This window comes from Globicephala melas, chromosome 2, assembly GCF_963455315.2.
Source record: "Globicephala melas chromosome 2, mGloMel1.2, whole genome shotgun sequence".
NCBI lineage: Eukaryota > Metazoa > Chordata > Mammalia > Artiodactyla > Delphinidae > Globicephala > Globicephala melas.
Window position 1 is genome coordinate 151,316,150 of NC_083315.2, and position 22,930 is coordinate 151,339,079.

Sequence of the window (22,930 nt, forward strand, 5' to 3'; positions counted from 1 at the left end):
TAGTGGGCTCCAAGTCTCTGGTGCCCGAGCCTCCTCCACGGCTCCCCATCCCCTCTGCCCGCTCGGAGTGTGTGCATCAGTGGCAGCGCTGGGCTGGGCGCGCAAGGCTCTCTGCCTCCCTCTCGCCCCACCACGGTGCTTCCTTCCACTCTGCCTTCTCCCGCTCACCGTGCCCCTGCCCGGACTCGCACCTCGCCGGTGCCCTTCACTCGCTCTTCCGCGTGATTTCCCCGCCGCCTTTCTCTACCAACTGGGAATGCTAAAAGGGGACTGATGGACGTGTCAGAACTCTGCATCCCGGACCCCCTCGGCTACCACAACCAGTAGGTCCTCTGCTTCTCCGTCTGTGTCTGTCCTTCCGTCTGGGTGTCGCAGTTCTTCTTCTAGGCATTCTTGAAGTGGCAGGGACCCCGGGGGCACTTGGGGGGGTGGGGAGGTTGGAAAGGGAAAACCACCCACTTCCTGGGTTTCCTTCTGGGGATAAACCCGACTCTAACTTTTCCCTCACCCCCTTTTACAAACCCTCACTTTTAGGTAAGAGCGGAGCTTTCTCATTCACTCTTTCTCTCAGACTTTCCCCGCGGGGAGAAAATCTTTGCGTTTCTGTGGGTTGGGGAGGAGCAAGCCTAGAACAGGTGCGGGAGTGTCGCAAGGATACCGGGTCCCATCCGGGAAAGCCTCCCTGCGAGCCCTTTGACTTTAATGTTTATTTCCATACTGGGGACCAAAAACGATCCCGGCAAGGGGACGAAATCGAACGTGCCGCGCAGGTTTGGAAACTGTGGGCGGCCAGCGCCGTCTCGCACCGCAGTCCCAGTGGGGCGCCCCGAGGGCACGCACGCGGCGCGGTGGACTCAAGCCACCCCAGGGGTGCGGGCGGCGCGGCCCGGGCAGACTGCGCCCCGCACGCCCTGCGAGGGGAGCCCGCATCCCGCTGGGAGTGGGGACAGTCGGCTCAGCACAGTGGCGGAGGCAAAGTTGGTTCGCGGCTTCAGGAGAGGCTGCGCCCTGCGAAACAGACTGGCGTGATTTCCGTGCCCCGGGGCGGCTTAGCGCTCGCCTCCCTGGAACCCGGGGTTGTCTGAGCGGCGTGCGCGTGGGTGACGGCGGGGACTGCAGGAAGCGACTCGCAGTAACCGCGGGTCCCCGAGCTTGGGCAGCGTGCCGAGCGCGCAGAGTGAGGAAGCGGAGAACTGATTCCCTGAACGGTGGGAGGCTGCCCCGCGCGGCCAGCCTGGGCTCTCCGGGGTCCTGCCCCGGCCACCCGCGGTTTCCCTCCCAGGGCCCTCCGCGGTTGTCGTCCCACCTGCCCGGGTACCTGCCCTGGTCTCCCCGCGGGCTCTACGCGTGCCGCCGCGCTCCGGGCTGGTGTCCCGGCGTCGGGGTGTGGGCGCGTGCAAAGTGGTCCCTCGGAAGGCTTCAAACAATAATACAATGAAAACTCTAGGTTCTCGCGGAACTGTTTAACTTCTTCCTCTTCTTCCTCCCCCTTTTTTTTCCTGAAGCAAACAGAACTACCAAAGTCAGTTCTCGTATCGCCATCCTTTCATTTTTGTACCACCCCTTCCTCCCAAGAACCGCGACATCCCTACAACAATACTCTGGATAACGTGGGGTCCCAGGAAGTGTGATTACATCCCCCTCGCTGCACAGAATACCTCCACCCCAGGTGGACCACGCGTGAGAGAGGAGGCAACTTCACAGCAGCATCTCCTGGGGGTGACCGGACTGTCCAGCCTCCACGCTGACCTTTTTGCTTGTAGTTTTGGGGTTTCCCTCGACAGAGGGTCCTTTAGATGCCGCCGGAATTTAGACAGAGTGTCAGAAGAAGGCGATTGCGTTGGGAGATGAGGGGAATCTTTAATTATAATGGATTCAGATTTCCATCCGTTTGAAAAGTGGCTTTTCATTCTCTTTAAAGGTTACACTGATCCCAGCTTGCGTGGCTGGTGGGGCTGGAGTGAGGGGTAGTTTCACACGGTGGTGCTCCTTCCGTAAGAGAGTGGGAGCCCCCAGAGGAACCTCCGGCGTGGGCGAAGCTGTGAACAATGTAGGATGTTCGTGGGGGCATTTCCTCACGTAAAACTACCAAGTACGACAAATATTGGATATTTAAATTATTTAGGTCACTCTCTCCAGAGGTGCCTTCTTTAGTTGAGCTTGAAATATCTATGTATTTGTCCCTGGCTCAAGTCACAGTCAATAAATATGAAATTTCCTATGGGGAAGTACATCTTTTGATTATGTTGACCAAGAAAGCAAGGAGAGATGGGGGATTTAGCAGTTGGGTAATTCATCGAGTTGACGGCAACCCTGGCTTGAGTTTGAGGAGAAATATGGGCAAAAAAGGAATGTCGGGGGAGCGGCAAAGGGGAGAGAGGGAGCTGAGGTCCTGGGTGTCTGGGAAAGGTTTGAAGTGGAAATCAGTTATAAAGTAAGCCTGAGAGTGGTTTGGACCCCCTAGCCTTCTTGGTTTCTTTGCAAGGAATTAGCTTCTCGCTCCATGGGACAGAGGAAAAGCCAGAAACATGCCTGCTTTTTCTACGGAGGAGCTAAGCATCCCTGTGAGATGCTGTTTCTCAGAGCCCAGGACCTGCTGGGCAACCACCAAAGCATTAGTGAGCTGGCCCCGTATACAGGTGTGTGCCTCCTGGCGAGGGTTTACCTCTGCTGTAGTCACAGGGGTCCAGAATTTCCAAGGACGAGCTTGTGGAGGTCAGAGGCTGGTTTGGGGGGAGGCATCTTTCTGACCTCAGCCCCGGTGCTTCACAAGCAGCTTTAGAGCCACTGGTAGCAAAGTAACGAGACAGAGGACTGCATTCTTTGGTCTGTTCGAAGGACCATAGAATGAATCCATCCATTACGGTGCCGATGTTTCTTGGGGAGCATATACAAGAGTGGGTTCGAGTGCTCTGTACACACAATTTCTACCTCTTTGGCTTAGTTGATATCCCTGGACTGGAAAAAACCCAAGGGTGCAGGGACCACAGTCCAGTGAGAAAGAACTTCCCATATTTCCTTCTCACCTGCTGATACACGGAGAGCATTTTTTTAATGCTTTAGTGTTATTTTCACTTTCCAGGTGAGAAATTAACACACACACACACACACACACACACACACACACACACACACACAGATATACCCGGACCTTCATACCTTTCTCTCCTTCATTTTCATTTTCCTGTAGCCAATCCTGTAGGTGACTCCATTACCAGTTCTAATCAATATTTTATGTACATATATAATCAGCTAGAGTGGGAGTGAGTGTGCTGGCCTGTGTGGGCTTGTGTACAAATGCGTCGGGGACGGACCTGATGGAGACCCTCGGCATAAAATCCAGGGAGCAGGGGGCGCTGCGTCACCCAGCGTCCGATGACCACTTTGCTGATGTTAAAGAAACAGAGAACAAACTGTCCTGAAGGTAAAATATGTGGGTTCACACGTAGGAAAAATGCCACATGGTAATTCAGAATCAGTGACCCAGAGAAAAACAAAGGGGGAAATTAATTTTTAATGGTACATGTAAAAATAAATCAGAGTGAGGACATTAGTCTTGGTTTTCTGAGGGAGGGGCTCTAGGAAAGAAACTTTTACGTGCCTGCCACACTTCTGGAGGTGTGGGCTGCCATGGAAGAGGGTGGGCTCGTTCAGACCTGAGGGTGATAAACTAGGAGAAAACAGTGGGTCAGCGCAGAGGGCCCCAGTCCCTGGTAAGGCCCTTTCCAGCTCAGTGAGGTCTTGACATCAACTGGAAATTTCCTCTCAGAGCTTATTTCCCCAACTCCATTTTACAAACAGTCCTCGATTTTACCAATAATTGGGACATATAAAAATATGTTTCTTTAAAAAATACATATGAAGAAACAAACTGACCCACCAAACAAGAACATTTTCATTCTATTGATTTGGAGTAATCAATACCTATTCCATTTAGTCTAAGAGAGGAGGGACAGAGGGGACTTTCGGGGAAAGCTCTGTGAGGGAAGTGGCTGTGATAGAGATTTCATGTCACAACCCTGCCTTCTCAGAGTGCCCCCCCCCACCCCGGCCCTAGCCCAGGGGGCCTTCGTGACCTTGTCCTGTGTGCTTGATAATGGGACATTTTGCCAAATGGTTTTTATTTAAGATAATCCATGCTCATTGAAAGTTTGTCACCTTCCTCAGTGCTCTGCAAAATGCCTAGTTTCTTTTGAGCAGTTGGAACTGGGAAGCTCTGTACAAGTCTTGCAGCCCCCCAAAAGAGGGGTGGGTTGTGAGACAGACATTGTGAGCGTGTTTGCCTGGCGGGTGGGCGATGGAGCTGGCTGTGTGAGGATTCAAAAGGAAATCAAGTTCAGTTCGGAAGACAGCCGAACAGTTAGATAAGAGGCGGATGCTCTTGACGCGGTTCTGCAGCGCTGTTCCCTAGAACTTGTCTTCGCGGATGCTTTAAGTGGTTTCCTCAATATGATTAAGATTATTCGCGCTTCTAATTTAAGGGGAAGGAATAGCAGATACTTAGACCGTAATCCACTCCTTCAAAGTAAAGTCCAGCCCACACCCTGAACACCCCAGGCTGGTGCCTTTCCACACCTACCAGCCATCATCTGGCTCTGTCCCTTTTCTCTCTGCAAGCAAGGCCCTCCCAGTCTCTTCCAGCTTGACCAGGAGGTCTGCCCAGAATTAGTCAGGACTCCTCACAGCTCTTGCTGGGAGCTTGTTTCTTGGTATCGGGTGGCTTTTGGCTGAATGATCCCATGGGGGACCCCAGCATGGCTTGAGGGCTGAGCCTCTGATGTCCTCCGCAGTGGCCGTGGTTCCCAGAGGGTGCGTGGGCCCAGGAGGGGGCTGCTAGTAGGGGGTCCACAGACCGTGCCAGGAATCCTGGAAAGGCTCAACTTGGGGATGCTGGGACCAGACAAGTCTGAGCCCACCTCCTGCCCTTGAGGCCATTTGCTGATTTCTAGGGATAAATCAAAGGTCTTTTTAGCGCTGTTAAGTGCTGCTGACCCCTGACTGGGTTTCATCTCTGGTGAGCATCCCCTTTCTCAGTCCCATCAGCCTCAGACCTCCGGGGAAGGGTCACATGCATGGTCATTCCTCGGAGGAGGGGCCCATAGGCTTCTGCTGGCCCCGGTGTCCCGCATGGCTGGGGTGGCCTGCGGCAGGATCACATCCCGGTTGTCCCATCGGCTGGTATGGCCAGGTCCCTGAGCAGGGAGGTTGCGGTGTTTATAATTGCAAATGTAATTAGCAGACCAGCTCTGGGGGGACTGGGAAGCTCAACTTCTCTGCACATCACAGTGACCCCTGTGCTGGCTGGCCGGCAGATTAACCCTCCCCGGGCCAGCCTGCCCCCCCCCCGCTCTGGTGAGGCCGCTGACCTTTCACTGATAATGGCAGGGCTGTCCCGGGGGAGGGATGGCAGGGCCAGACCCCTTCCTCGGAGAGGTTGTCAGGGCAATGCCTGGGAGAGGTCAGTCGCTGAGGGTGTAGTTTTTCCCTAGGCCACTGAGCACGTGACCCTTACCACTAGTGACAGTGTGGCCCCACGTGGCAGGCTGCCCTGGGGCATTTCCTCGTGCACTTCCTGGGCCACGCTGGAAGCAGGTCACCAGAAGACTTCGGGTGCGTGCTGGTCTGTGGCTCTGGGCGCCTTGTTGGGGAAAGCAGGGCTCTGGAGGGGGCGTCCTGTGGCTTCGGAGGACTGCTCCTGGGGCTCAGCGGGCAGAGGGGAGTGAATGCCTGCTGGCTCCCAGGTTCTGCGGGGCTGCCCCCACTCCGGATGTGGCACGGGGAGGCACGCCATAGGACAGCGTGGGCTCAATTTGTCCCTAGGAGCAGAGACCGCCAAGCAACCATCCAGCAAAAGACACTGACAGGGCTTCCCTGGTGGCGCAGTGGTTGAGAGTCTGCCTGCCGATGCAGGGGACACGGGTTCGTGCCCCGGTCCGGGAAGATCCCACATGCCGCGGAGCAGGTAGGCCCGTGAGCCATGGCCGCTGAGCCTGTGCGTCCAGAGCCTGTGCTCCGCAACGGGAGAGGCCACAACAGTGAGAGGCCCACGTACTGCAAAAAAAAAAAAAAAAAAGACACTGACAAACGAGATGAGTGGGAAACTTGGAGCCGCCTGGTCCCTAGCCCCAGCCCCTCCTGTGAGTGTACTTGTCTCTGCCCACTTAGAGGGCCTTTCTGTACCGATCAGGATTAGAACAGAAAGGATTTTTAATAGCACCTTTAGTTGTAAGCATTGGCTTAAGGGAGTGTCAAGACCTTTCTTGTTGCCGTCAACACCCTTGATATAGAGGATATCTCTGAACCCCGAAACATCAAGAGCCGCATCTGTTCCCAGGAGAGTGTCTGTGTGTGTACGCGTGTGAGAGCGTGCTATGGTGGCGCTCCCCTTTCAGATGGGTGTCACGGGGGCGACGGGCTCTGCTGTTTAAACACAGCCCCGGCCACCCTGCCTTCTACCCCTTGCCTAGACTGAGGTCAGGCTGTGGCCACATTTCCATGAGGGGCTGCTGAGCCTTGGGGTTTTTCTGTGGTGTGAGAGGGAGCGCAGAGAGACTCAAGGGCTGGCTGTCCCTGCTGCCAGAGGAGTTCAGTCTTTCTTTAGAGGCTCTCTCGAGTTTTCTGGGCCTGGGTAAGGCTGGCAGACCCCAGAGAGGGTGAGCAGGCCGTACTGCCCTTCTCCAGCAGAACAGATGGCCACGCTCAAAGGAGCATTGGGATTTCTGCCCCAGGTCCCCGACTAACCCTTCTCTCCCTGGATAGGGCCACTGACAGTCTATCGCTAAAAAGGTCAAACGTGTTCTTAAGGAAAATCAGACTGGTTTTAATCTGCCCATGGGACGTTCGGTATGGAATTGGACAAGATGGGGGAAAAATCTATTGGCAAAATATCTTAAATTCAGAGTTGTGTGTGCTTGGGTTAAAATAAGCCCCAAGCAAAAGTTTTCCTGGGGGTTACAGACATAAGTTTTTTCATCTTCATTTTGCCATGCTTTTTAACCTATACACATTGTAGTCCCAAAGAAGTTTTTTTCCCCTTCTTTTCCTCTCTCTCTCCCTTCCCCCCTCTCTCTCCCTCTCTCTCTCTTTAAATTTCTGTCCTCTGTTCCTTAGGACTTTAAAATATTCTATTCAATATTGTCATTTGGTATCCCCGGGATTGAGCCTTTTCTGGAAATGGTTTTCTGGATAATGTTATTTTGTTTCTCAATGTCATTTCATCCAGAGGTCAAAAGACAGTTAAACAAACTCCAACAAGCTTTTGTTTTTATCTTCTTGTTTCAAATGTGATCAATTTTCATTTAAAACTGTATCAGAATCCTCTCCTGCCAATTACAGCAGCAGTCAGCCTCACGCCTCATCGGTGTTTACTGAAACACTACATTAAAATTGCACAGATGTGAAGTGCCCAATTAGAGTCAAGCTTTTCTATCTAGGAAGCCATGAGTTTCAAAACCCCAAATGCTAAGTGTTACTTTAACGTGGCTCTTTATTTTTTTTAATTGCTTGAATTAACTTGAATTCATAAATTTGGGTTTTTTTCTTCTTATTGTTATAAAATTCTTAAAGTATTATATTTACTTAGATTGATGCTTTCGGTTTTTTCACCTGGCTTGTATGTTTAAAAAGATACCCGGCAAAAGGTTTTTGATCATCACTGGTCTTTTCGTGTGTTCTTGGTTTCCAAAGGGCAAAGAACAAGGAAATACAGTCGTAAGAAAATGCTCTAGGGGAGGGTGGAGGATGTGAAGGGTGGTGCTTCAGATGAAATTCTCTCATGTCTTCTACAATTTAACATTTTCCTTTGTCTTATTTTTTTCCCTCTATTTTCATCCCAACTTGCTCTAGTTTGCCTTTGTCCTTTCATCCCTCTTCGGTTTTCTATGTTTTGGAGGAAGGAGTGTAGGGTGGTGCGTCTGTGTGTGTGTCTACCTGAGCGTGTGTGCATGTGTGTGTGTCTGAGTGTGAGGGTGTGTTGGAGCCGTTTTGAGCTGCTGCGCGCGATCAGCCGAGACAAGTCCCAAAGCAGAATGGCTGTCGTGGGCCACCCTGTTCCGATACAGCCATCAAGGCCTTGACCCACTGTCAATGGCCTGCTCGCATGTGGTGGGGACACCAAAGAGGGTAAAAACCGCACGTTCCAGGTTGGTTGTCTATTACCTGAGGAGGTGCAGGTGAGGGGTGTCAGGACACACCGAACTTTATTCGAAGTCTATTTTTCCATCTCTCTGCTCTCTTATCTCACTTCCTAGCACGTTGAGCTCTAGTTTGGGATCCTGGTGTTGCTGAGTGAATGAGCTAGTGTATGCTTTTGTTTTTGCTTTCCTAATTGATCAGCAGAAAACATTCCCTTTTGATGGTGAGACATGTCTTCAGCACGCAATGCAGAGTGCAGTATTTATCCTTTTCCTTTTAGCCTCACTCTTTGTCATTTGTCCCTTGGGTGTGTTGACATTGTCTACCTAAGCAGTCAGGCTAACAAGCTTTGGCAGAAAGAACACCGCTTTCACAGAAATAATAGCAAGAATGTGATGGTTGTAATAATTATAACAGTAATAACAGCTTGCAGCTTTTTCTTCCCCAAAAGCGCAAAGCAATTCTCATAACCAGTTTCCTCGTAGTGACTGGGTGAGGGTTGCTGTGTCTTGCCTCAGAACATAAATGTTTTTCTGCAAACATAACTTGCACAGGCTTCAGGTTTGCATGTCTAAATTCATCCAAGAGCAAAAAATGCCTGGTGTTTGAAATTTGAACAGACTGGTGAAGGAGAATATGGTGTCAGCCACACGGTCCCCCTCAGAAATGCTAGGTGTGTTGCCTTTGAACTGGGAAGGGAGAAATGTTTCTTGTAAAGGACACTGGGTCGGGTCTGACCCTCCTGTCACAAGCATCTGAGGTCCATGCCAGGCTCTGCCTCTCCATGCCCCCAACGTTCCTTGGTTCCTCTGGCTGCAATCTCAGGAGAAGTTTGCAGACCAAAGGCACACAGAGGACAAGAGGGGTTATGACTTGGCACATGTGAATAGCTGGGAAAAGAACTGGGTGAAGAGAGAGGCAAAGTCACCTCACCACCCTTGATCACCTTCTTGGCCATTCAGCGTCTCCCAGGGCTGCTGTCCCTGTTCCTGGGTACCTCAACCTGTTCTCTGGAGGCAGAAATTAGAGGGAGGGCACCAGGGAGCCGCCCCCTCTGGATCCCTGAGACCCCTCTTGTGACTTTTCATGCCGAGTCCCAGGCCTGGACCTGCTCACCTGCAAACTGCTCATCTGCGCATTACTTTTGAAATTGGTGCTGCCTTTGTTATTTCCTCTCTCACCACCACCCCCTATTTTTGTATGTGCGACTTGGAAATAGGAGACAGCCTAATATACCAGCCTAACATAACAGGAGACACCTAATATACCAAGGTCCCATGACTGTATTTTTTTTCTACTTCAGTATTCTTACTCGTGTTCTTACTCAATTTTTCCCCCAAAAATACCCAACAACCTAAATTTTTGGGTTATTAATTGATTATTATCTGATTTAACAAACAAAACATCCTACCCCACAAGGAATCCCAGCAAGGATCTGGCTGTGTTGCTGAGGCTGAGATCTGCTTTTTTCCCCCTCAGTCGGTGAGAAACGTTATAGCTTCAATTCCCTTGCTGGACCCTGAGTAAAAAATTAATTCATGAATAATAAAAACCAATCAGTCTTGTTGAGTTAAGAAGGATTAGGAGAAAGGGTGTTTTTTCTTACAGAGAACATTTGGAATCTGCGTGTCATTGTCACCGAGTGTTCGGGGTGGCTTGAGCGTGCCTTTATTCACAGCAAATGAGCTGTTTATTATCCCAAAGTGTAACACGTCTTCCTCAGTTGTAAGGCCAACTTACTGAAGATCGTTACGGGTTTCCCACCCAGTTCTCTCCCACGATCCCATACCGCAAGTCAGTGATCATTCATTGAAATTAAGACAGTTTCCTGTGTAAGTGGCACATAACCAAAGAGCAACAGACCCGGCATTGCATTATGAATAAGCCAGTTTGTTGATGGAATGGAGTCTGCCTCTTGATTTCCCTCCCCTTTCTTTCCCTGGGAAGTAATTGACTAGAAATTTACATGCCTTTGCAAGAAGCAGAGAAATTAGACTTGTAGATACTCTTTAGTTTCCAGAATACTATCTTCCTCCCAGGGTTATTGTGAAGATTAAACAGAGGTAATTCACAAGTGTCAGGCACATAGTGGGTGTACATTAAATGTTTGATGTTCTTGTTAATTTTTTGATGCTATCTTATTGGAAGTTACTTTTCATTCCTTTGATATAACCTCACAATGAAAGTCCTTCCTACTCAGCAGTGAGATTGGGGTGCTTGAACTGATTACTTTGTTTAATGCGATCAATGTGGCTTGGGTTTCCATATGTAACACAAGGGGATTACAGAGGGAATTACGATTTGGGGCCGAGGTGATGAATAGGAAATTTCCTCTGAATGAATCCCTATATCCTTGGACCATGGGTAGAGTTGCCCAGTAAAATACAGGACACTCAGTTACATTTGGATTTTAGATAAGCAACAAATAATTTTTTAGTATAAGTATGTCCCATGTGATATTTGGTAAATCTGGCAACCCTACCATGGGTGTTTTTCTTAAATTGGTCTGATTAAAAAACACATTTCCCTTATCTTTTCTACTTTCGACAAAGCCCCAAAGAACAATTATGTGTAGTTTTTTCAAAGTGTTTTTTAAATGACTATCTTTAACTTTTTGCCAATATTAACTTGTTAGGTTGGCCATGTCCTTAGAAGTTAGTGCGTAGAAGTGATTTCTGTCATCCAGATATATTGATAGAGTTGCAATCAGGTAAACAGATCCTGCCGAATGAGGTCTCCTAGCGTAGCACCCGGAGCTACTGAATTTTGCCTTACGGAGAAACAGGGTAAGCAGTCTTTTCGGGAACCTGCCTCTGCGTGATGTTTCCCTGACAAGCAGGTTGAGGGGCTGGATTGTTAGAACCTGACATCCCAGCAATTGGAAGCTACCCTTGCTGCAGCTGGGAGGCCAAAGCAGCGGCCTCTCCCTGCCTTCCCACACAAGGACAAGAGGCTGACCTTTTGGAGGCATCCCCTAGGGGGCTGTGAGGGAAACGGCCCAAAGTAGTGTTAGGTGGTGGAGTAGGAAGGCCAAGGGGCTGAACCTGATACAGTCAGTTGGGGGCATGGATGAACTGGGACATACGAGGGACCAGCAAACCCCAGCTTCTCTTCACTCACCTCCCAGAGCAGCATAGTTGCTCAGCCCGGTAAACACAACCCATTGTTTTAAGCGTGGTACCCTCGCAGCCCAGAATATGGGAAATGGAAGAGCTCTAGAGCCCCCTGCAGGCCATCAGTGGCACTGCACCTCGTGGGCGACTCCCACTTACAGAGCCTTATGAGGGTGGGAAGGAATGTGGAGGATCCCAGCAGGTGAGCCTGCAGCAACACAGGATCCTGGAGGAGTGGGTTAGGGTTAGGATCCCGGCTTCAGAAAGTAGCTCTGGTTTTGGAATCGCCTTTCGGAGCCATGCTCCATGCTTTTTAGCACTGCAGTTGCCTCCTTGTGTGGTATGCCAATGCCCTCCCCCCACGCACACATACACACGCAGGACTCTGACCTCCCGACAGGCTGAGCAGTGCTCAGGCCTCACTCAGCTTAAGGAATGCCCTCCAGGCGTCACCGCAGCCAGTGCTATTTTCAGAGCCCAATTGACACTTGTGTCCAGACTGTCTTCTCCAAGACGCCTAACTCCCTGGGGATCATTTAGGGTTTGCTGGAAGAAAAATTTGGGGGAAGACAAGAGAGCTGAAAATAAACTGCAGGGTCAGAGGTGGACAATTGTAATACTACTAATAATAACAGTCGTTAACATTTATCGAGCACTTACTGGGTGCCGGGCTTTGTCCTAAGAACATTTCATGTATTAACTCACTGCTTTCTCACAATAACCCTATTGGGGTTAATTAGAAAATAGGAACTAGGTCCAATTACTATCCCCATTTTACAGGTAAGGAAACTAAGGCACAGAGATGCTAGGTCACTTGCCCAAGGTCACACAGCTGGCAAAGCTGGGATTTGCTCAGGAGCAATCTGGCTGTGTGCCTGCACTCCAGCCAGTGCTATATGTGTTGTATGTCACTCAGTGAGTCTAGAATTCTAGCTTTCTAACTCCAGCTTTTACACCACCCCTTCTTAGCTGTGTGGGTCGAACACATAGGTAAAATTTGGGGTGGAGGTGGAAGGGGGAAATTGGGCCTCATGTCTTGTTCCTAGAAAAGCAGAGGGAAGAATGGCCACAGCGGGTTGGGCCCTGTTCCCCCCTTAGCCTGTGTCATGGGCAGAAGGGAAGGCTGGAGAAAGGAACTTTTAGTCTTCCTGACCTCATCCTCCAAGAGCCCATGGCCAACCTCCAGGGGCACCCGCTTCGTGCCTCCCTCTGAGACTGTCGTCAATGTATGTTGAAGCTGTAATTTTCTCCCATCTCATGCCTTCCCCTTGTTTTCTTATCACCGGCTCTCCAACAGCTCCTAAGTCTGAATCTCAGGGTTGGACTCTGGTGTCCAGCTTGGGCTCCTGGCTGGACCTCACGCCAGCACGTGCAAAAGAGAATTGCAGCATCGCCCTCCAAACTGCTTCTCCCCGTGTCTCCCTTGTCTCGCCCTCCCTTGACGCAGGGGCCCCCAGCTAGGATATGGAGCGTCTATCTAAATATACACCTCAGATCTATTTCCTATTCGTGCTGTTATATACCCGCAACCCCCAGTCTGCCTGGCAAACTTCTATTTAGCCTTTATTTATTTTTTTAACTTTAATTTTGTAAGTTTTATTCAACTTTTTGAAATTTTTATTTATTTATTTATTTATTTATTTATTTATTTTGGCCGCACCACGCAGCATGCAGGATCTTAGTTCCCTGACCAGGGATCAAACCCGAGACCCCTGCAGTGGAAGTGTAGAATCATAACCACTGGACCACCAGGGAAGTCCCCTCTATTTATCCTTTAAACCCTGCTCATGTGTCCCCCTCTGAGTGAAGCCATCCCTGACGCCTCCCAGGGGGAAGTAATCTCTCTCGTTTTGCAGCTACAGTCTGGCCCATGCCCTTGACTGGGTTGTAACCTGTTGGATTTGAATATATGCTTATCTTTTCCCACAACTTCATGAGCCCCTAGAGCACAAGCTCATCTCTGTCCCCACCGCCTAGAACAGCACCTGGTATGAAGAAGGTGCTTAATGCATGTTGGTGGGGCTCACCTAGGGAGATCAGATATGAGTAAAGGGGAATTCTGCAGGCATAAGAGGGAGGTAGAAGGCCATGGAAACAGTGGCCAGGAGGGGCCTGGCTCTGCAGCATCTATTGCCCTGTTGACCGATGAGGGCAGATCTGGCTGGCTAGGTGGCCTCCATGCCCTTCTTGGGGGCAGTATAATGTAATGGTTAGGGGGGAAAGCGCTGGCTCCAGAATGACTGAGTCTAAATCCTGGCCCCAGTGGTGTGCTGGAACCAGCTCAAACTGGCTCGGGAGAACCGACCATTTTCAGGAATTTTGTAGCTGATTGTTAAACACAATCATCATTAAAAATGAAATTATATAAACTTACTAGTAAATACATTGTCTTAAAAACAAAGGTAGGGCTTCCCTTGTGGCACAGTGGTTGGGAATCCACCTGCCAGTTCAGGGGACACGGGTTTGGGCCCTGGTCCGGGAGGATCCCACATGATGCGGAGTGGCTAAGCCCTTGTGCCACAACTGCTGAGACCACGTGCCGCAGCTGCTGAACCCCACGCACCCTAGAACCCGTGCTCCAAAACGGGAGAGGCCACCGCAGTGAGAAGCCCACGCACCGTGACGGAGAGTGGCCCCTGCTCGCCGCAACTAGAGAAAAGCCCGCATGCAGCAGCAAAGACCCAACACAGCCAAAAATAAAAACAAATAAAATAAATAAATTTTTTAAAAAAGCTAAGTAGAAAATAATTGTTTTTACAAAAACAAAACAAAAAAACTCAAAGGTAATAAATACTCAAAACTCACTACTTTAATATTTTATTACCTTTATGTTCTTGAACTAAATTTGCATCTAGTATGTCTGCATGGTAGGAATACTATATGACGGATTGTTAACTGCCCATCTCTTCACAGTAACACGGCATCAGTGATATCACATTGGTAGCTTGAAGCTGGCCACGATGGTATTTACACTATGGAAGCAGGCAAATCATTCCCCTTCTTCCATCCAGTTCTTAAACATTTACTGTCACACCACTGCCTGGCTGTGTGACATCCCAGCTCTGTGACCCTGGATAAGTTACTTAATCTCTCTGTGCCTCCGATTCCTCATTATCAGCGACGACCTTCATTTCTGTAAAGATTAAAAATTGATCAATATAAGGTACTTAAAGCAGAGACTGGTACACAGTAAGTGCTCCAGAAATTTTGACTCTTTTTAGTGTTTCTTCCTCACGGTTCCAAGCATGTCCCTATTGAAATTCTATCAAAACTAATGACTTTCCCAGATAGCAGAGTGTGAGTTTTATCCTTAGAGTGTAAGGTTATCGTTTTTCCCTGCTGGACCCTTGCCCATGGGGTTTAACTGTGGTAGCCAAGAGCAGGAGGCAGAAAGCACTAATCTTCCAGGGGGAAAGGCCCCTGTGGAGAGGCACACTCAAGCCTCCGGGCCAAGAGAGGAACTGGGACCACAGCAGCCACCAATGTGGCTGAGCAGGTGAGGTGGGCACAGGTGAAGTCAGGAGAGAAACAGAGCAGATGCAAAGAATAGCCAAGCGCCAGGGTGAAGGGAGGCTGTGCAGTGGCTGCAATGGGTCCCTTAGATCACATGAGGGGGCAGATCGTCTCCCAGGAAATGCTGGGCAGTGCAGCCATGCCTGCGGAGAAAAGGGCTCCCCTGGTTTGGGAGTTGAAGGAATATTCCAGACCATCCCCAAGTTAGCACACATGCTGTAATCAGCTTGAGCTGGAGTTGCATGGGCCGTGCTGCAGTTGCTGGGGAAGCCGCAGGAAAATCCACAGCTCCCAGCACAGCAGAGGCCCAGGAGAGGCCAGAGTGCGCTAGGCTCTCCTGGACTCTTCCTCGGCTGGATTCTCGGGCCGCAGTCAACTCTGGCCCCAGAGGAGGTCTCTGCACTGGCAGTTCCCTGGAAATTGCTTCTGGCTCAGACCTTTGGCATCAGGAGGTTCAGCTCAATGACTCAGTCACACACAGCCCCCAGGCCAGGCCAGCCCGCTTTCAGTGTTGGGTGGCCTGCAAGCCTGCAGACATGGGTAACAGCTAGATCTGCACAGCTTTCCAGGCCAGGGGTGCATCTCATCGCTGGGGGCTCACTTCGTTCTCTGAATCCCTATTCTGTAGAGAAATGCCCTTAGAAGTGGCCTTGTCAAGGAAGAGGCAGCCTTGAGAATCAAACCCTCTTTCCCACATCTCCATGAGTGTTGCCCCATCACCCTGAGCCCCTTAAAGGCCTGGGTCCAATTTATTTGTGAATCTGCAGTGCAGGGCCAGGCATGGAGGAGCCTTCAGTAAATACGAGGTGAAAGCTTGGATACAATTTGAGAAAATTTATGTACTGAGTTGAGCTGCTGATGGGCCACCTGTACAGTTGTACAGGTTGTTCACTGACCAAGAGTTCCTGGTTGAGGGTGTGGGTGAGGTCTGAACCTAGTTGTTCTAATTAACCCCAAGATACACATGGCAGGGAGGAGAGGCGGTGAGTATTCAAGTTCAGGGCCTAGAGGGGCTGAGGAGTCTCAGGCTCTGACACACAATGGGAACAACCCCCCTAACTAACATATGCCGTGGTTGTCTAAAAGCCGCTGTGTTTCTGTCTGCTCAGCACCATCCTTGCAGCCTGAGTTTAGAGCCTGATAAGGTCTTCAGAAAGCTTTCTGTTTTGTCTAACTGCAGTTCTTAGTGGGCCCCCAGAGCTCTCCATAGGCAAGACCAGGAAGGGTCACCCAGGCCCTGTTCTGTTGCTGCCCAACACATTGGGCCCCTGTGTTCCCAGACTCAAGGGGCCGGGTGGTGTGTGGGTGTGGGCAGGCGGGGGCCCTGGCTGGCAGGGCATGTTAGAGGGAGAGTCTCACATGGTCCCTGGGCCCCAAGGGCCTCGGTAAGTAGATTTTGGGGAGCGCTGGAGCTTAGTAACTTGAAAGGGAAGGGAACTGCTGTGTTAGCGTTTGATCGGGTGCTCACAGGCAGGATCTCTTTAAATTTACAGTAACACCTCCGTAAAGTAGGGGGTCCTATCCGCCTTTATGGGACGAGGAACTGGAGGTCCAGAGAGATTGAGTGACTTGCCCAAGGTGACATGTGGGTCCACTTTAAAGGTCCAGGCTGCGAATCCGAACCTGCCTGAATAGCGCAGCGCTCCAGACCAGCCCTCCTGACACTTCCCCTGTCATGATAACGTGGTCCCGAGCTGCCCCTGGGCTCAGGAACGGGAGCAGAGCCCCCGAGGAGGGCATGTGGCTCTCGAGCTGCCCGGGGCACCTGAGCAGAGGGTCAGGGCATCCGGAAGTGTGGATGTAGGTGCCTGTGGATGTCTGTGCTGGGCTGAGGGAAGTGCCTCTTCTCGCCAAAAAGGGAGGAGGAGGAATGAAGTACCCGCCCGCCCCCCCACCCCCCCCACCCCACCCCACCCCCCGCTGCTTCCAGGTCAGCTGCCTTGGAGCTGCTGAGAGCAGTCAGCCTGCTCGAGTTGGAACTCAGGCCTGTGGTGGTGCCTCCAGGGGCCTCCATGCAGGTCTGTGGGGGAGGGGATGTTCCAGAGGCCAGGGTCCTGCGTGTAGCCTTTAGGGCACAGTGGAGAGGGAGCCTGCATTGGCTTGTCTGTGCTGTGGCCAGTGTTTAGCAGGCCTGGGTTTGGGTTTGAGGTTTTCCCTCTCCTGTATATCCAACCTCCCCATCGCCGCAGCTCCACCCCGACCAGCAGAGCAGTCTCAGGATTGACTTGGGGCAACAGTGGGGGACCCACCCTGCCCTCCCTGGGGACAGGCACCCCTCAGCAAAAAGGCTCTCATCGCCTTGGGAAGGGCCCCAACTTGGCCCAACTAGACACCCGCACGTGTGCTCATGGCTGTCAGCCTTGCCCACCCCTTCTCCACCCCTGCAACCTCCTAAGTCTTTACTCTGCCAGGTGCTTTCCCCCGGTAATAGTAAAAAATATAGTTACAGTGGTCCGCAATGGATCTTTTTTTATTTGGTCTGTAAATATATTTATCTAAAAACTGTTACATGTTGTGACATCTAGATATTGCATGAAATACCTTTATGGCAGAGGTTAAAGTAACCTGAGATCAGAGCAGTCCCAGAAAATAGGGACCCCTGGCGGCCAAGCCAGGCCCACAGGGAGTGCAGAGGTCAGGACGGGAGGCAGGGGTCCTGGCAGTGCCAGGTCGTCATCGTGGGTGTGGCCGGTGTGGGCCGCTGCTCATGGGTCGGTGGGTCTGCAGTGTTGCCGAGCAGGGGCCCAGCCAGCAGCCAGTGGCCATGTGCAGCAGATACCTGCAGGATCTGAATCAGAGGCCTCTCCACGGGCATGCAGGAGGACCGAGGGGTGTAGAGGCGGGGACTCGGGCGAGGGACGCCATAGCCGCAGTCTTCTCGGGGGGTCACTGGATTCTGGTTTATTCAGTAATCACAACTCCTGGCCATGCAGGTGAGGCCAGAGATGGTGCCCATGACCGGGAGACCCAGCCACTCCAGGCTAAACCACTTTCTCTCCGCGTCTGCAGCTCTTTTCTGTTTCTCCATCATACTCGCCTCCCAGCCCTGTAGTCCTGCCTCTGTTATCCTAGGCTTGTTTCACTGTATTTTTCTCTTCTTGCTGCTCGTGGCCACAGTCGTCATCACTAACATCTGCTGAATGCCTACTATGAGTGAGGCACCGTGCAAATCGCTTCCTGTGGACACCCGCATCTTTTCCGTCCTCTCTTTCCAGACCTTCTGTTCTAAAGACTCAGCCCTGGGAGCCCCTGAGCACCATACATGGGTGGCGTGTGGGACTCCCTACTTCCCAAAGGGAGAAGGCAGAATCTGGGGGCTGCGGAAGACCCAGGAGGCTCATGGGCGCCTCAGCCCTCATTTGACAGATGGGAAACTGAGGCCCTGAGCGGATGAGGGTCTTGTCTGCAGTCCTGCAGCTCATGTGCAGAATCCAGCCCAGGCCCCACCCAGCACCTGGTCGTGCACTGTCTATCTTTCTGGATGGAAATCCTCTTTGCCCTCAGCTTCAGGGAGGGCCTCCAGGACCCGAACTGTGAGCCTCAGGGCCGAGCAGTGCTCGTCACCATCTCTCTCTTCCACTGTTACCCTGTGCGTCCACCCTAGCTGAGCTGGGTCAGGCAACAGAAGGAGCCGGTGGGAGCCAGACAGAGAATCATAGGGGTGCTGGACAGACTGACATGAACAATTCCAATCATTTTAAAACATCGAAGGATTGAGAGAGTTTCAATAGTTGGAAACTGGCAGGAAGAGAGATGAGCTGGTGGTCCTGGGCAAGGAGGCCCCCCACTCCTCGTGGTTCCCCTGCCATCCATCCCCAATGCACGCCTGTGAGCTCCTTCACGTTTCCCTCCCAAGGCATCTCTTAGACTGGGCTCTGCTCTCGGTGACCAAGGTGGAGACAGCAAGGATCTCCCCATGTGGAGGAGAAGGTGGGAGATTTGAGCCACGTGACAGTAATGACCACGTGCTCTGTCTGGCTCACGCTGGCCTTCCTGGTGCCTCACCCCATGGCTGGCACCAAAAAAGAACACATTGCCCTGCTGCCAACCCTGTGGGCACTTTCAGGCAGCATCCAAGCTGCTGCAGCCCATGTCCAAGGTCAGCACCTAACTGGCCATCCCTGATCCGAGGTCAGCGTCAGGGTCTGTAATACTCCCGGGTACATAAACGCACCCGGCTGGGCTGGCGAGGCTAGAGAAGGGCCCCTTGGAGGAAGGAGAGGGTACCCCTTCCTGACATCTGACTCACACTAGCGGCCATGCAGGAATAGACCAGCCCTGTGTGATGTGCTGGAGAGGGTGGAAACTTTGATGTCAGACTGGTCTGAATTCACCTGGTAATTCTGGCTCCCCTTGCTGTGCAGCCTTGAGAGAGTCACCTAACCTCCCTGTGCCACGCTGGCCTCATCTGAAAAATAGAAATAATAACCCTTCTGGGACTTCCCTGACAGTCTAGTGGTTAAGACTCTGCGCTTCCACTGCAGGGGGCACGGGTTCGATCCCTGGTCGGGGAACTAAGATCCCACATGCCACGCGGTGCGGCTAAAAAAAAAAAAGAAAGAAATAATAAGCCTTCCCTTAAGGGTTGTGAGAAGCTTTAATACAATAATGCTTGTAAAATGTTCATACAGGACCTCATAATGTCCATTATGCCCCAAGCATTCTCTGTAAACATTCTGTGGTCATTGAAAGGAAACGTGCAAATTCATTTTAAAGTATGACTGAATTGTGAATTTATTATGTATTTTTCCAACTGATGAAGAATAAAGGTACCAAGATTATGATACAGGAGAATCAGGAAATGTTTTGATATGAAAAAGCCCTCCTAGGTCCATATGGACTGATGCAGAAATATAGACAGCATAGAGTTAAGTGAAAAAGCAGAAGGCTGAGCAGAATATATAGTAAAATTACATTTATGGCTTTTTAAGTTCCAAATGCTGGGCATATGCTTTGGGAATTTTGGGAAGGAGACACAAAAAGCTGTCATTTGAGTTACCTCTGGGGAGTCTGCTTGGGAATCCTGGAATTGGGAAAGATTTTTCTTTTGACCTTACCCTTTTGGTCATATGTGAGTATGGGTTCTATATGAAAACAATTGTAATTTAAAAGTTAAGGAAACCGACTTAAGCAAGCACATTGGCAAATGCTCCCAAGAAAAACATCGAAATAAAAAAGGGTCCTCTACAAGCTTGGAAGCCAGCGCTCTGGACAGACAGACTTCCAGAAACGGGGCTCTGTCCTTGCCGGGCTCCCTGCCCCCCTGCTCCCCCTTGGCCCCTGCAGTGCACGCCTCACCACGCAGGGGTGGGTACCTCTGCCCGCAGCAGCCGCAGAGACGAACCTGGGTGCAGGTCCGCCCGCAGGCTGGGCTCGCAGGCGTGGTGCTGACAGGGGATGAGGCAGCCGGGCTCTCCCGGGTTGGCAAGGGCTGGCCTCCTCACCACAGCCGTTTTCCGCTTCACGCCTCGCAGAGCCAGCCCAGGGGAGTCGCTGGAGGATCTTGGCTGGATGAGTGGGCGGCTGCCCCCCTGCCTCAGAAGCCATTAATCTTGTGTCTCCTCGGCCTCCCACCCCCGCTGCCCTGGCACAGACGGACTCGGGAAAAGGACATGAAAGGGGCCCTGGGCTTCTCTCTGTGGTGGACCGTGACCCTGGAACACACCATCTGGCTTTTCTGTGTGTCTTCTGACACGAATTCCCCAGGTCGGGACACATCAAATAGAGCTGTGTCTGGTGACATTTCTCATTGTTATTCCTTTGGCGGGGCCTTCTGATTCAAGGTCACAGGTAGGTGCAGCCTCCAGAGGCTGCCTGCGGGGCCGGGGGCCTCCCGTCCTGTGGATGCCTCAGGAGGGGGCTTGCTCAGGGAGGCCCAGGACCGCAGAGAGGGCAAGACCCTACTCACTGCCCCAGGCAGGCCAGTCCCACGGGCCAGGCCTGGCCCCAGAACTTCCTGGTGCTACCAGCTCTGGGCTTCCTTCCCTGCAGTCTGACTCTTCCCACACAAAATAGCCAAAGTGCCAGGTACCCAGTCTGGGGTGTCAGCAAATGTGTGTAGTTTGACCTTGGCCCTGGGAATATCGGCTTTAGTCTCAGGTCCGTATTTGCTTTAGGAAGGCAGAGGTTGCTGGCTTTAGAGTAATTCCAAAACAGAGTGATTTGGGGTAAAGTAATTTTGTGCAAAGGAGAGGGTCTTTTTTTTTTTGGCTGCGTTGGGTCTTCGTTGCTGGGCGCGGGCTTTCTCTAGTTGTGGCGAGCGGGGGCTACTCTTCGTTGTGGTGCGCGGGCTTCTCATTGCGGCGGCTTCTCTTGTTGCGGAGCACGGGCTCCAGGCGCGCGGGCTTCAGTAGCTGCATCACGTAGGCTCAGTAGTTGCCGCTCTCGGGCTCTAGGGTCTGCGGGCTCTAGAGCGCAGGCTCAGTAGTTGTGGCACACGGGCTTAGTTGCTCCACGGCATGTGGGATCTTCCCGGACCAGGGATCAAACTCGTGTCCCCTGCATTGGCAGGCAGACTCTTAACCACTGCACCGCCAGGGAAGTCCCAAAGGAGAGGGTCTTTGGTTAACCTAGATGTTTGGTACTCAAAGTTGGACTATCTTCTGAGCAGTGAGTTCTCCATCACTAGGGGCATGTAAGTGGAAAGGGGACCTGTTTGGATTGAGCTTGCTGTTGTACACTTTGCTCTTTAGAAAAACCCCCTTCGTTTCATAGCGGTGGGGAGGAGACGGTGCACCTGCACAGGGCCACATTGGACAGCATCTCACTTTTTTACTTCTGATCTTTCCAGCATGGGGCAGCGCCTTCTGAGCTACCTTGCACTTATTGGAAAGTTGGTTCAATAACCCTAATAGCTAACACATATCTATGTGTTTAACTATGTGCCAGGCACAGCACTGCATGCTTTTATCTACTTTTCATCTTTGAATCTCAACAGTACTGCAAGGTAGGCACATATATTTTTCTCATTTGACAGATGAGAAGGCCGGGGCTCAGAGAGGTTGAGTAGCATCCCCAAAGTCACAGAGCTAATAAAAGGCAAAGCCAGGATTTGAACCCAGATCCACCTCCGAGTCCACTCTGCTGGACACACTTGTGGATGACAAATGGCTCCCTCTGTATTCTTTGCTCCCCGTTGGAAATTGTTTGGTTCTCCTTTTTGTCACTCTTTACGCTATCAAAGTTTAAAGGCAGTCAAGAAACTGGGTGGTCTCTGCTTTGCTGCTTCCTGCCTTGGCAGGCCTAATGGCTGGGAGGAGGGCAGGGCTACAGGGGAGGGGGTCCAAGAAGAGGACTCTCTGGGCAACACTCTTGCCACATGAGGGCATTCACCTGGGGTAGGGGGTGCTTAGCGTCGGGCATCTCATTCAGGGTCAGCCTTCCCAGGCCCCAGATACACACGCTCATCCAGTCGTTGCAATAACGCAGTGGAGCAGAAGCTCTCCTGTGCCTCGCTGCACGGACACTGAGACTGATGCCCAGATTGGCTGCGTGGTTGATCAGCTAGTGGACAGTGGAGTCAGATTCAGATCAGATCAGAATCTACCTGATTCCTAACTCAGTCTCTCCACCGCCATCCTGCATATCGTAGAGATCAGTCTCTGCTCTCTTGTTGAGGGAATATATGGGGAAACAGAAGAGACGCAGTTGCGTAGGTGAGTGAGGGATTATTCTAATCCTCCTTTTCCAGATCAAGACCGTGAGGCCCCAGAGTGTCTTGTTGAAGTCAGAGGTTGGGGACCAAAGTTACCACCAGGCCCCTCCTTGTCCCCTGTCTCCGGTCTGTTCTCTTTGCAGAGGGGTCCAAACAGTAGATGCTGATAATTTGAAGGAAATGGTCACATGGCTGTGTGCAAGGGGAGGAAACTGGATGATGTGTTGGCTGGCTGGTTGTTTTTTGCTTGTTTTTAAATCAGTACTCACATCCCGATTTAAACAGGTGGAATGCTTTGGCCAGTCCAACAGGAAGTTCCCTGTGGTGGAGTCTGAGGCCCTAGCTCAGCCCCTTTGGTAGATCTGTCATCTTAACTAGTCAGCCTCTGAGCCTCCATTTTCGCATCTGTATAATGCAGATAATATCACCCCAGCTCACTGGGTACATGCGAGGGTTAGGTGAAATCAAGTCTCCAACAACGGTGAGATGCGACTCCCTGGGAGGCACAGCCTAGCAG

At 51.4% G+C, this 22,930-nt stretch overlaps 1 protein-coding gene across 1 annotated transcript in view; it reads left to right on the top strand.

Moving 5' to 3' along the window:
• The first annotated feature begins 271 nt into the window (after window positions 1-271).
• ESRRB (estrogen related receptor beta) overlaps window positions 272-22,930 on the top strand; it is a 105,828-nt gene continuing 83,169 nt past the window's right edge. Inside the window, exon 1 of the mRNA XM_060295088.1 lies at window positions 272-323. Within this exon, the coding sequence (XP_060151071.1) occupies window positions 274-323 (50 nt within the window). The 5' untranslated portion in view covers window positions 272-273. The remainder of the gene's footprint in view (window positions 324-22,930) is intronic.